Source organism: Cnephaeus nilssonii, assembly GCF_951640355.1.
Source record: "Cnephaeus nilssonii genome assembly, chromosome: 6".
Lineage (NCBI taxonomy): Eukaryota > Metazoa > Chordata > Mammalia > Chiroptera > Vespertilionidae > Cnephaeus > Cnephaeus nilssonii.
In genome coordinates this window covers 70276185-70289873 of record NC_137077.1, presented here as the reverse complement: position 1 = coordinate 70289873, position 13689 = coordinate 70276185, and the positions used below count along the sequence as shown (strand labels likewise).

The 13689-nt window shown below is 36.9% G+C and overlaps 1 protein-coding gene across 7 annotated transcripts in view; it reads left to right on the top strand.

The window, feature by feature from the left end:
* OSBPL8 (oxysterol binding protein like 8) overlaps positions 1–13689 on the top strand; it is a 190175-nt gene that overhangs the window by 157067 nt on the left and 19419 nt on the right. For all 7 annotated transcript variants that reach the window (XM_079773455.1, XM_079773454.1, XM_079773457.1 and 4 more), the window contains 5 exons: positions 1225–1321; positions 5448–5546; positions 7594–7691; positions 9433–9522; positions 11525–11661. In XM_079773455.1, the coding sequence (XP_079629581.1) occupies positions 1225–1321; positions 5448–5546; positions 7594–7691; positions 9433–9522; positions 11525–11661 (521 nt within the window). The remainder of the gene's footprint in view (positions 1–1224; positions 1322–5447; positions 5547–7593; positions 7692–9432; positions 9523–11524; positions 11662–13689) is intronic.

Here is a 13689-nt window from a genome sequence, read left to right as displayed (position 1 = left end):
ATTTTGTGATTATCCATTAAGCTGTCAACACTTTTTATAAAATATTTATTTCCCAAATTGAATTGTTAGCTCCTTAAATCTATACCCTCCCCATAATACATCTCTTTTTATTGTACATATAGTAGGCAGTCAGATACTTCTTAGTTTTAATCTTTCATTAATTTAAATTCATGTACACCTATATTCATGATTGTTAATGTACATGACGACAAACTGTCCTAACAAGCCTGACGAATGTGATATTATCTTTCAATCACAGTGAATCCTTATTATAATAATTCTCACCTGTATTGTAAGGAGGATGAGGAGACCATGTGGCATTTGAAAAACCTTCCTCTTCCCTAGAATTTTAATATATCTCTCAGATTGAAACCACATATCTGTATTAACTTTTTAAATTAATGATTAGAACACCTTACATTTTATTTCACTATAATTCTTCTCTAAATTGAGAAGCTTGAGAAGAGTTTAATTGACTTTAGCTTTGTCTCATTTCAGAAAGCATAAGATGTATATATATATATATTAAAATATTAGATTAAAACAATATATTTGTCAAAGTTTTTGTTAGTTTTCTATAGCTATTCATAATTTATATGAAGAATCGCCACTGGTTATCCATTTTTGTATAACAAATTACTGCCAAAACTTAATGGCTTAAGTAACATTTATTATCTCATACAATGAGGTTCAGGAATCTGGGGCTCCTCAGCTGGGTGATTCTGGCTCAGGGTCTTCAGAGGTTGCAGTCAAGATGTCATCCAGCTTTGCAGTCCTCTGAAGGCTTAAGTGGGATAGAAGTTTCTACTTTCAAGTTCATCACATAGCTTTTGACAATAGGACTTAGTTCCTCACTATATGGGCCCTCTCCATTGGTTTGTTCACAATATGCAAGCTGGCTTTTTAGAGCTGATTATCTGAGAGACACACACATCAAGACGGGTGCTGTATTATAACCTAATTTGAGAAGTGACATGCTATCACTTCCACATAAACCAACTTTGGTACGGTGTAAGAGGACCCCACCTAATGATTTGCATATTGGGAGGTGAGATTCCTTGGGAGACATCTTAGAGGCTGATTATTATAATCATCAATATTTAGTTTTACTACTTACCAAATCTTTCTTCTTTATTAATAGAGTGTGTTTTTAAAACTTGACTTTTTGATAATAGTACAATAATATTCTTAATAAATTCTGTGTTTTTTTCCTGTGTTCAATAGGTGTCCCATCACCCACCAATATCTGCCTTTTATGTTAGTAACCGAAAGGACGGATTTTGCATTAGTGGTAGTATCCTGGCTAAGTCCAAGTTCTATGGTGAGTTTCCTCTTGTCTCAGTAGTCACCATTTTCTGGGAGGTAGTATTTTTCAGTGAGCTTTTATTTACATGGTGTCTTGAGATGTTTTCAGTAAGGAATTTTTATGTCATTTTAAGTGTCATTTTTACTTGGATAATGACTTTTATAGTGTTTTTCTTGTCCAATCATAAATTGATATCTGCCTCATTTTATATATATTCTAGAGGCCCGGTGCACGAAATTCGTGCACTGGGAGGGTGTCCCTCAGCCCAGCCTGCACCCTCTCCAATCTGGGATCCCTCTCACAATCTGGGACTGCTGGCTCCCAACCGCTTGCCTGCCTGCCAGCCTGATCACCCCCTAACCACTCCCCTGCCAGCCTGATCGACACCTAACTGCTCCCCTGCCTGCCCGATTGCCCCCAACTGCCCTCCCCTGCCGGCCGAGTCACCCCCAACTGCCCTCCCTTGCCGGCCTGATCTCGCCCCCAACTGCCCTTCCCTGCAGGCTTGGTCCCCTCAAACTGCCCTCCTCTGCTGGCCTGGTGGCCCCTTAACTGCCCTCCCCTGTCAGCCTGGTCACCCCTAACTGCCCTCCCTCCCCTGCAGGCCTGGTCACTCCCAACTGCCCTCCCCTGCTGGCCTGATCGCCCACAACTACCCTCCCCTGCTGGCATCTTGTGGCAGCCATCTTTGACCACATGGGGGTGGCCATCTTGTGCAAGGGCGTGAGGGTCAATTTGCATATTACCTCTTTATTATATAGGATATATACTCCATATGTATAAATTTATCCTAAACACCACTTATTAAAAAACTGAATAATGATTGCCCACTATGGTAGCCCTTTTAGTGCATAATGTATTTCTTTTGCCTTTAACCCTTACTAAGGTTTTTGTTCCATCTTAATGTACCCAAGGGATTCGTTTTTTTTTATTTTGGTCTTTGACTAGAGAGAGAAAGAATCCAAGTACAATTAGAATACTTGGTTAAGTATCAGTAACAACATTTAACCTTGGACCCAAAAACATACCAAAAAAGCTTTTGTTAAGTACAAGGGGAAAAAGAAATATAGTTGTAATAAGAAATCTTAATCTAATAACTGTAACTATCTAAACAAACAAATCATGGCTACAGCTATTTACTAGTAGAAAATATATAACCTTAAAAGCTTTTATTTGGTTTTTAAAATGGAGAAAAATCAACAAATTAAATTTTAAACTTGAAAGAAAAAATAATCATGGTAAAATAGGAAAGATCAAATATGTCAACAGAAATCTAATCTTTGGTTATTTGAATAGGTGGAGAACCATAGATAAGTCTATGACACGGCAATCTAATAGTAGTTTTTGGTCCAGGAACATGATTTTCTTTTCTTCAAGATATTTTTTTTTTATTTTCCTTAATGTTAGTTTTATTTGGGTTTTGTTTTTTGCCTACTTTTATGTTATGTTTGTTTTATTTATTTATTTATTTATTTATTTATTTATTTATTTATTTTTATTTTTAAAATATATTTTATTGATTTTTTACAGAGAGGAAGGGAGAGGGATAGAGAGTTAGAAACATCAATGAGAGAGAAACATCGATCAGCTGCCTCTTGCACACCCCTTACTGGGGATGTGCCCGCAACCAAGGTACATGCCCTTGACTGGAATCGAACCTGGGACCCTCCAGTCCAAAGGCCGACGCTCTATCCACTGAGCCAAACCGGTCAGGGCTGTTATGTTTATTTTAGATGGTGATTGTTTTCTTCTGAAGGTTACATATATTTGTTATTCTCTCCCCATTGCACCCTCCTTCCATCCACACTCCTATTCTGACTATAGGGTAAATGGCTTACAACTGTGAAGAACACTATCAACCACCTTACCATAATTGACATTTCTAAAACATCACAATCAATAGTTACAGCATACCCATTATTTTCAAGTACATGTATGGTGTTGTCACTGGTCTAGACCATGTATTTGACCATAAAACAACTCTCCATAAATTTCAAAAGGCTGAAAATTATACAGAGTATGTTCTGTAACTTCAATGAAATAGAATTAGAAATAAATGATATCAAGATAAATTCCAAATATTTTGAAATTAAGTAACACACTTCTAAATTCATGGGTCAAAGAAGAAATCACAAGAGAAATTATTAAATATTTTTAACTAAATGGTAACGAAAATATAACATTAAAATTTGTATGATGCAGCAAAAGCAGTGCTTAGAGGGAAATTTATAATTTTAAATTGAAAAAGAAGAAAGATCTAAATCAGTGATCTGAGTTTTTACCCTAGGAAATTAGAAAAAGAGCTAATTGAGTTTAAAGTAAGTAGAAGAAAGGAAATGATAAAGAATAGACATCAGTGTAGAAAGTAGAAAAACAATACAGAAATCAAACAAGGGCTGATTTTAGACTGATTATAAAAAGAGAATAAAGATCAGAAATAGATGAGCAGAATTATTATTGATTCTACAGACCCTGAAATGATGTTAAGGAGACAATTTTATACTGATAAATTTGCTTAGATTGATATGGGCAAATCCCTTAAAAAACACATTACCAAAACCGACCCAAGAATAAATATAAAAATGTAATAGTCTTAAATCAATGTAAAAAATTGAATTAGTGATTTAAAATCTTCCTTTAAAGATATACTCTGGGCCCAGATGTCTTGAGTTCTTCTAAATATTTAGGGAAGAAAAATACCAATTTTATCCAACTTCTTACAGAAAATAGGAGAGGAGGATACACTTCTCAACTTCCTATATAATAAGGAGGTAATATGCAAATTGACCCTCATGCCCTCACACAAGATGGCCGCCCCATGTGGTCAAAGATGGCCGGCAGGGGAGGGTAGTTGTGGGCGATCAGGCCTGCAGGGGAGGGCAGTTAGGACCTGCACCCTCTTGCACTTCAGGAGCCCTTGGGAGATGTCCAACGACTTAGGCCCGTTCCCCAATATTAAATGGTGAGCGGGCCTAAGCCATCAGTCAGACATCCTTAGCACTGCCATGGAGGCGGGAGAGGCTCCTGCCACCGCCACTGAACTCACCAGCCATGAGCCTGGTTCTGGCTGAGCGGCGCTCCCCCTGTGGGAGCGCACTGACCATCAGGAGGCAGCTCCTGCATTGAGCGTCTGCCCCCAGTGGTCAGTGCATGTCATTCTGCCATTTGGTCGATTTGCATATTAGCCTTTTATTATATAGGATTGTTATACTTCAATAAAACTGATGATGGGGGAAAAGAAAATACATATGGGATAAAAGCTAGAAGAAAATACCCTGAAATTTTATCATTGATTGCATGGATTATGGGTTATGTATATTTTTATTTTTCTAAAGTATCAATAGCTTTTTAAAAATATATTTTTTTTTTATTGATTTTTTACAGAGAGGAAGAGAGAGGGATAGAGAGTTAGAAACATCGATGAGAGAGAAACATCGATCAGCTGCCTCTTGCACACCCCCTACCGGGGATGTGCCCACAACCAAGGCACATGCCCTTGACCAGAATCGAACCTGGGACCCTTGAGTCCGCAGGCCGACGCTCTATCCACTGAGCCAAACCGGTTTCGGCTATAGCATTTTTAAAAAATATTTTTTTATTGATTTCAGAGAGGGAAGGAGAGAGAGAGAAAGAGAGAGAGAGAAAGAGAAAAACATCAATGATGAGAGAGAATCATTGATCAGCTACCACCTGCAAAGCCTCCTACTGGGGATTGAGCCCAAAACTCCTGAGCCACACTGGCCGGGCTCTATAGCATTTTTATGTCAAAAGAACTTAAAGCTTGGGACTTAAATAATGCGACTTACAGAAGAAATAATGTTTTTATTAAATTTGAACAAACTAACCTATACAGTGAAATAGTGTTTTTTTGCATGTCCTACATGTTTAAGATTTTTCTTAAAAGTCTCATATAAATTAACAAATAAGCACTTTTAAAAGTATTCATAAGAATGAAAATATAGATCAGATATATTTCATATATAAAATAACAAATATGTGTTTGGGCACATTGAGATTGAGAGACATTTTTATTTTTAAGACATTCCATTGTAGATGTCTGGTAGGTGTCTTAAATATATTTCATTTGTTTCGAATTGGTTGAATTAGTTTTGTGAAATTTAATAAACGTTATTTATTTCAGGAAACTCATTATCTGCAATATTAGATGGAGAAGCACGATTAACTTTCTTGAATAGAGGTGAAGATTATGTAATGACAATGCCATATGCTCATTGTAAAGGTAAATATTTTCCAGACTTGAGGAAGTTATTCCTAAAACCTTTTTAAATTAATGTATGTGCTATAATTTGTTATGTTTTGAGATTGATGAAGTCAGTCTTTTGTTTTAAAGTGTTCTTGTTTTATAGATACGTAAGATTATTGCAGTTAAATTAAATATTTCTGTGGTGAATTAATCTACAGTGGCCTTTTCGAACACATGTTTTAGTTGGAAGAGGCTGATTACAATAATAGAATTTCATTTGCCTTAATTGCAGGTTTTTAAATTGATGAAACTACCCATTATTTCAGAATCCTCAAAAGTGATTTTCATCATCTTGCACTACCACCCTTTTTAAAATTTTAATAAATTGTTTTTCAGTGTACCAAGTCCTTTAAAATTTTTTCTCATCCTCATTTGGAAATTTCTTAAAAGTTAGTGTATTATGATTTTTCCCCCATTATTTAGGGTACAGATACAGATATTAAAATAACTATTGTTTACAACAGTCCAGGCACCCAACTATTCTGTGCACTTTATATTTATAAACTCAGTCATTCCAGCAGCCCTTATACTGGTAAAGTAGGTAATATCCCTATTTTATGGACAATGAAAATGAGACACAAAGAGCCTTGCCTGATACTATATAGATAGGATGTGGCAGAGTCTCTGCAATCTGCACCACTGTGCTATAGGGCTTCAGCCTAAACACTCAGGTTGGTCATTATCTATACTCTCCTTTCCAACCCTTTTTTTTTTAATTGATTTCAGAGAGGAAAGGAGAGGGGGAAAGAGAGAGAGACATCAGTGATGAGAATCATTGATCGGTTGCCTCCTGCATGCCCTCTACTGGGGATTGAGCCCACAACCTGGGCATGTGCCCTGACCGGGAATCAAACTGTGATCTCCTGGTTCATAGGTCAATGCTCGACCACTGAGCCACACGGGCTAGGCCCAACCCATTTCTTAAAAATAACTATTTCATGATCAATTCCTGTATTTTAGAAACTGATCATGAAAACATATAACTTATTTCATGTGACCTCATTTCACAGAGGAGAAAACTGGAAGGGTTAAGAATCTTATCCAAGGCCAAACAAGCTAGTTAGTGAGAACTGAGAATAAACTCTATGCTTGTTGATTCCCATCTACTGTACCATTAATCTAGTACTAAGTACAAGAATAGCCAACCTGTGGCCAATAGCTAGATAATTCTTAACGTTTCATGTGTAGTTCTTGAAATAGACATGAAGTGAATTATGAAATCAATTGATAAATATATTTTTAAATTTTATATCATTTGAAATAAATAAAATATTTCATGAAAGTACCCAGTACCATACCCAACTAGCAACAGGGGGGAGTTTTTTTATAGCATTGTTTTTATTGCATGGAAGAAAGAAGCGATTATTACTTTTAGTGAATGAGCATAGGAAATAATGACTATTTTTACCCTTTGTCTTTTCTAAGATGTATTCCCCAAATCACTAGTCTTGTTTTACAAAATTAGAGTTCCATAACCAAATAGGAATAAGAAGCCTTGCATAGTTTGCCTTCTCCTGGAAATGAACTTTGTTTTACAAAATTAGAGTTTCATAGCCAAATAAGAATGAGAAGCCTTGCATAATATGTTCCCCTTTTGGAAATGAACATTGTTTTACAAAATTAGCGTTCCATAACCCAGTAAGAATGAGAAGCCTTGCATAGTTTGTTTGCCTCTTGGAAGTGAGTATTTTAAACTGCCTTACAGCTGTTCCAAGAACAAATAACAACTCAAAATTTCAACACTCTGCCCATGTCCATGAATGACTGCAACAGTGCTTTGGAGGTTACGAATGTATTTTAGTGTGTTTGTGAATGTGCAGATGTAGAATCTACAGATGTAGAATCTATAGATAATGTGGATCAACTATTATCTATTCAAATCCTATAGAACTAACTTTATATGTATATTATAAATTGTTACTGAGTGGGATGGAGTACCCTTGCATTTTAAAGCTCTGCTTGTTATTAGCCAGTGTCTCTCTCTTCAACCTTCTGTCAAAATTGTTGTTGTTGTTTTCTTTAGGAATTCTTTATGGCACAATGACACTGGAGCTTGGTGGAACAGTCAATATTACATGTCAGAAAACTGGATACAGTGCAGTACTTGAATTTAAACTAAAGGTTAGTAGAGAATGAGAGGACGTATCACCTAATAAAAAAGGAGCTGTGATATAAATACTAAAAAAAGAACACAGTTTAATTTATAATTTAAAGACTAAATATAATAACACAGCATTCATGAAAGGGCAGTCTTGGAAGATCCAGGTCACTGCAAAGCCATCATTTTTTATTTTAATAAAGTGGTTTGCATTATATAAGAGATGAAATCTAAGAAATAAATGGATAGAAATTTTTCAGTAAATGAAAGTATTGCTTCACAAAATACCAAAAAAGTATGTGTCCGTTTGAGCTATAGCTGTGTATACTAAGAGTTAGTTATTATTTCTACCTAACAATTTACTCTAAAACTCACAAGCTTAAAAACAACCACTTTTTGATCCTTAGGGGTTCTATGGGTTGGGAATTTGGATAGAATATATTGGAAGTGGCTTATCTCTGCCACATAATGTCTGGGGCTTGAGTTAGAAAGACTTGCAGACTACAAGTGACCAGTTATGACCTAGGACCATCTGAAGGCTCATCAGTTAGTTACGTGTCTGATGCCTGGTTGAGATGATTGAAAGACTAGGACTGCTAATTTGAACACCTGTATATGCGGCCTTTCCATGTAGCCTGGCCTTCTCACAGCCAGTTGTCCGCTTCAAAACAATCAGACTAACCACTTGGCAGCTCAGGGTTTCAAGTGCAAGTGTTCTTGTGAGCAAGGAGAAAGCTGCATCGCCGTCCTTGCCTCAAAGGTCAAGTTTCATCACTTCCACCACCCTCTATTAATTGAAGAGTTATAAACCTACCCAAATTCAAGGGGAAGGGATGTAGACTCCACTTCTCACTGGGAGGATGGCAGGGCATCATTGAGGAAGAAATTGTGGGCTGGAGAGGGAAGGATAGATATGCTTGAGATAATCTTTGGAAAATCCTGTCTGCCTTAGAGTGAAAGGGAAATTTAAGGCCTTTCAGTGTCAGTGGTTGGTGTAAGATAGTACATTATGTTCAGATAAAAATATTTCTATGAACTATTAATACTTATTAATAGTTCCCATGTTGATATCCAGCTGACCAGCAACTTTTCACTAATAAAAAGGATCTCTTTTAAGTGTTATTTGATGTAATGTCCTTCATTTGATTTTTTTAAATCTTAACAAATTTTTATTTGTATGGTGATAATGATATTTGAAAATCATGACTAAAGAGCTCTTAAGTAACTTATGATATCTTTAACGATTAGACCGGAGCACCAAAATTTTGTCACTGAGGAGAAACATCAGTAATGCAACATAGTAACTCAAAGTGTAGTTCCTCTTAATTTTATTTTTTGGAGGTATTTTTGCTTGGGTATTATTTTACTGTTTTATTTTGAAGGAGGGGGTGTTATTTCTTTTAATAGATGAGTTAAGTCCTTTAGGTTTACTGAGTTATTTTTGCTTCATCTATTGCAACATTCATAGAATACAGTCCTGAGTCAGGAGAGAGCACAGGACTTATCAGTTATACAGTATGATCTTTCTCAGTAAGTTTATTTGAACTTCACGTAGTCTCATTTTTTTAAGCTATTTTTTCCATGTCAACAACTTCAAATTTCTTTTTATTGAACATTTCTGACCAAAATTTGAGTCAGTATTTCACCATTTGTGCCTTCAACAGCACTGTAACTATGCAGTTACTTTTCCTATTATTTTTGTCACATTGTATCTAAATATAAGTTAAAAGCAAAATATTTATTTAACATTTTCTTTTTTAAAAGCCATTTCTAGGTAATAGTGACTGTGTTAACCAAATATCAGGGAAACTTAAACTGGGAAAAGAAGTCTTAGCTACTTTGGAAGGCCATTGGGTAAGTATTTTTATGTTTTAGCTTAACAAAAGCATTTTCTATGGAAAAGAATTAACAATCACATTTTATAAACTCACTGATTCCATTGCTAAAATCATCACTATTTAACATAAGCTTCACCCTAACAAATATTTTGGTGTTGCTCTGTTACCAACAATATCAAGTTGTATGTCATATTTTATCTTTCCAAAAGTTTAAATCAGTAAAACCAGCTAGCACTTATATATGTCACTTACTATGCACTGCATTGTTTATCAGTGTTCCTCATATTAACTCATTTAATGTTTAATATAATAGTTCTTTGTGGTGGTTACTGTTATTGTCCCTATTTTATAGAGGAGACTGTCAAGGGCATATGCCCAGGTTGCTCATTCGATCCCCAGTAGGGTGTGTGTGGGAGGCAGCCAATCAATGATTCTCTCTCATCATTGATGTTTCTGTCTCTCTCCCTCTCCCTCTCTGAAATCATATATATGTAATAATTTGCTGAAAGTAAGTGGTGGAGTGAGAATTCCAGCCTAAGCACTGTGGCTCCAGGACTGTGCTTTTATTACAGCAGTATACTGCCTCTCACCTAGAAGGACGGGGCATTTCCCATTAGAGTTATATTTCCTTTTCAGGAACATGGAAAGGCTATGGTCATATATGAGGGCAATGGGTTTTATTTACTTCACTATTGACCTAAATTCACATCTATGTATTTTTGTTAAGAGAAGCTTAACTGAATAAAAAGAATCCTACCATGCCATTGCCTAGGTGCACTCTCACTATGAACATTGAGTATTTTATGCATTATAATAAGCAGGAAATGATAAGAAATGTAAGAAAATGAAACTGGGTCTACAAACTCAACCACAGGGTTCTCTGTAATTTTAAAATTTTACTGCTATCTGCACAGCTGGTGGTGCTCAGTGGTTGACTGTCGACCTATGATCCAGGAGGTCACGGTTCAATTGCTGGTCAGGACACATGTCTAGGTTGCGGGCTTGATCCCCAGTGGCGGGTGTGCAGGAGGCAGCCAATCTCTCTCATCATTGATGTTTCTATCTCTATCCCTTCCTCTCTGAAATCAATAAAAATATATATTTTTAAAATTTTACTTCTATCTGAATATCATTTGGAAAAACGATAAAAGTTTTTCAAAAAATGAAATTTTTCAAATTGTGCTCAAATTTTTAATGCTTAGAAAGGCTCTTCAGGTTTTTATACATATGTTGGGTGTGTATATAGTCCTCTCCTTGTAGCTGTAGCAAATACTATAATCCACTGTGGCAATTTGGAGATGCTTGGTAAGGCTTTGCATATATTTGTTTGAAATTTGCTTATTAAGTAAAACTTGTGAAATCTCATGAACTTCCTGTGTATTCAATCAGATTTTAAAATTCTAGTATTACATATTTAACTTCAGTATTTTTCTAAAAATGAGGAAACATTTGGGGTTTTTAGAAAAATGGTAGTTACATTTTTTAAAAAATGTGTTTAACTGTGGGATTAAGTATCAGTACATATTATTATTATACTAGTGGCCCTGTGCACGAAATTTGTGCAGGGTGGGGGGGTTCCCTAAGCCCAGCCTGCACCCTCTCCAATTGGGGATCCCTTGGGGGATGTCCGACTGCCGGGCCTAAACCAGCAGTCGGACATCCCTTTGCAATCTGGGATTGCTGGCTCCTAACCACTCACCTGCCTCCTAGCCTGATCCCCCTAACTGCTCTCCTCTGCTGGCCTGATGCCCCTAATTGGTCTCCCCTGCCAGCCTGATATTCCTAACTGCTCTCCCCTGCTGGCCTGATCCCCCTAACTGCTCTCCCCTGCTGGCCTGATAGCCCCTAACTGCCTCTGCCTCAGCCCCACCACCATGGTTTTGTCCAGAAGGTTGTCCAAAAGTTGTTCAGTCTAATTAGCATATTACCCTTTTATTAGTATAGATTACTATATTGTATAATCTCCTTTTTAAATAAAGATAATTCTCCACATTACTGTTTCATTTCTTTAAATACAGGATAGTGAAGTTTTTATTAATGACAAAAAGACTGATAATTCAGAGGTTTTCTGGAATCCAACACCAGACATTAAGCAATGGAGATTAATAAGGCACACTGTAAAATTTGAAGAGCAGGAAGACTTTGAATCAGAGAAGTAAGTATACCATTTTTCAGCTAATTTTATGATGATAAAAAGTATATTTTTAATCCCTCAAAAGTGTAGTCATTTTTCTCTGCCTTCAATTATATTTTAATTCAGCAAAATAGTTTAACATTTGTGGGATGTGGCAGGATTCTGTTTTAGTTTATGTGAATGTCAAATAAAAGAACTTCTAGGTTTTTTTGCATACAATTATGGGACTAATTAATGATTCTTTGGCAGCTGTTCGCTAACATGGGTAGGGCATATAGAACTCTAGGTGAAGGATGTGGTGGCACAAAATCTACTTTTGTTTAATTTTTTAAAAATACATGAATAATGCCATTGCATGTGCAGACTTGCATTAGTTGGGTAATAATTAAGGCCGAAGTTTCTGCTCTTAAAGTCATCAAATTCTTGATAGCTAGATCTGTAATACTTTTAAACCAAATATATTGTGTACACATTATCCAATTTTATTCTTACTATATTTCTTTTTTTTTTAAATATATTTTAATTGATTTCACAGAGGAAGGGAGAGAGAGATAGAAACATCAATGATGAGAGAATATCATTGATCAGCTACCTCCTGTATGCCCCGCACTGGGGATCAAGCCCGCAACCCAGGCATGTGCCCTGATTGGGAATTGAACTGTGAACTCCTGGTTCATAGGTTGATGCTCAACCACTGAGCCACTCCAGCCGGGCCTTACTACAGTATATTTCTTTGTGTTAGAAGGGGGTGTTTGTGTAAAAGACACTATACTGAGTACTTGATACACATTATGCAGTTTAGTAAACTCACATGCATTATCATACTCTCTAAATGATTCAAATGTTTGTGTACTTTCCTTCTACGCTTAAAATTGAGGTTGTCAAAGATGGAATAATATATATGCACAAGTCCTAAAATTCTGTTTCAGCTATAACCACATGATGCTCTCATTTAGAGTGAAGTTTTGCCAAGGCATACAGTAATTTTTGAGGTGAGAACATAATTTAACATATTTTAAAGATGAAGAAAACCAATCTGAGGTAGTGTAGGTAACTTTAAGTTCACATCCAAGAAGTGATCTATGATTCAACCCAAGGCTAATTCCAAAGCCTTTGTTCGTTCAGTCCCAACATGCTATCTTCCCAGATTAGTGGAATATAGATACTATATTTTTATTTTTCTGATATAAAACTGAACTTTAGTAGGGGAAAAGATTTTATATCAGTACTCTTTTCTGGTAAATCAGTGGTTCTCAACACTGGCTGCACATTAAAATCACCTGGGAAACATTAAAATAATAATAATAATACTTGGGCCCTAACCAGTTTGGCTCAGTGGATAGACTGAAGGGTCCCAGATTCAATTCTAGTCAAAGGCACATGCCTGGTTGTGGGCTCGATCCCAATGGGAGGAGGTGCAGAAAGCAGCTGATCAATGATTCTCATCATTGATATTTCTGTCTCTCTCCCTCTCCCTCTCTCTCTGAAATCAGTAAAAATTTATTTAAAAAAAATAAAAATACTTGGGCCCACTCCCAGATTCCTCTCATCTTGGGTCAGTACAATTCATTGCCATATGTTTAAGAGTCCAGTCCTAACTGGTTTGGCTCAGTGGATAGAGTGTCAGCTTGTGGAGTGAAGGGTCCTGGGTTCAATTCCGGCTGAGGGCACATGCCTGGATTGTGGGCTTGATCCCCAGTGGGGGTTGTGCAGGAAGCAGCTGATCAATGATTATCTGTCATCATTGATGCTTCTCTCTCTCTCTCTCTCTCTCTCTCTCTCTCTCTCTCTCTCTCCCTTCCTCTCTGAAATCAATCCTATATAATAAAAGAGTAATATGCAAATTGACCATCACTCCAACACACAAGATGGCTGCCCCCATGTGGACACAAGATGGCCGCCACAAGATGGCCAGCAGGGGAGGGACTAGGCCTGCAAGGGAGGACAGTTGGGGGTGGTCAAGCCTGCAGGGGAGGGCAGTTAGGGGTGACCAGGCTGGCAGAGGAGGGAAGTTGGGGGCGACTGGGCCTGCAGGGAAGGGCAGTTGGG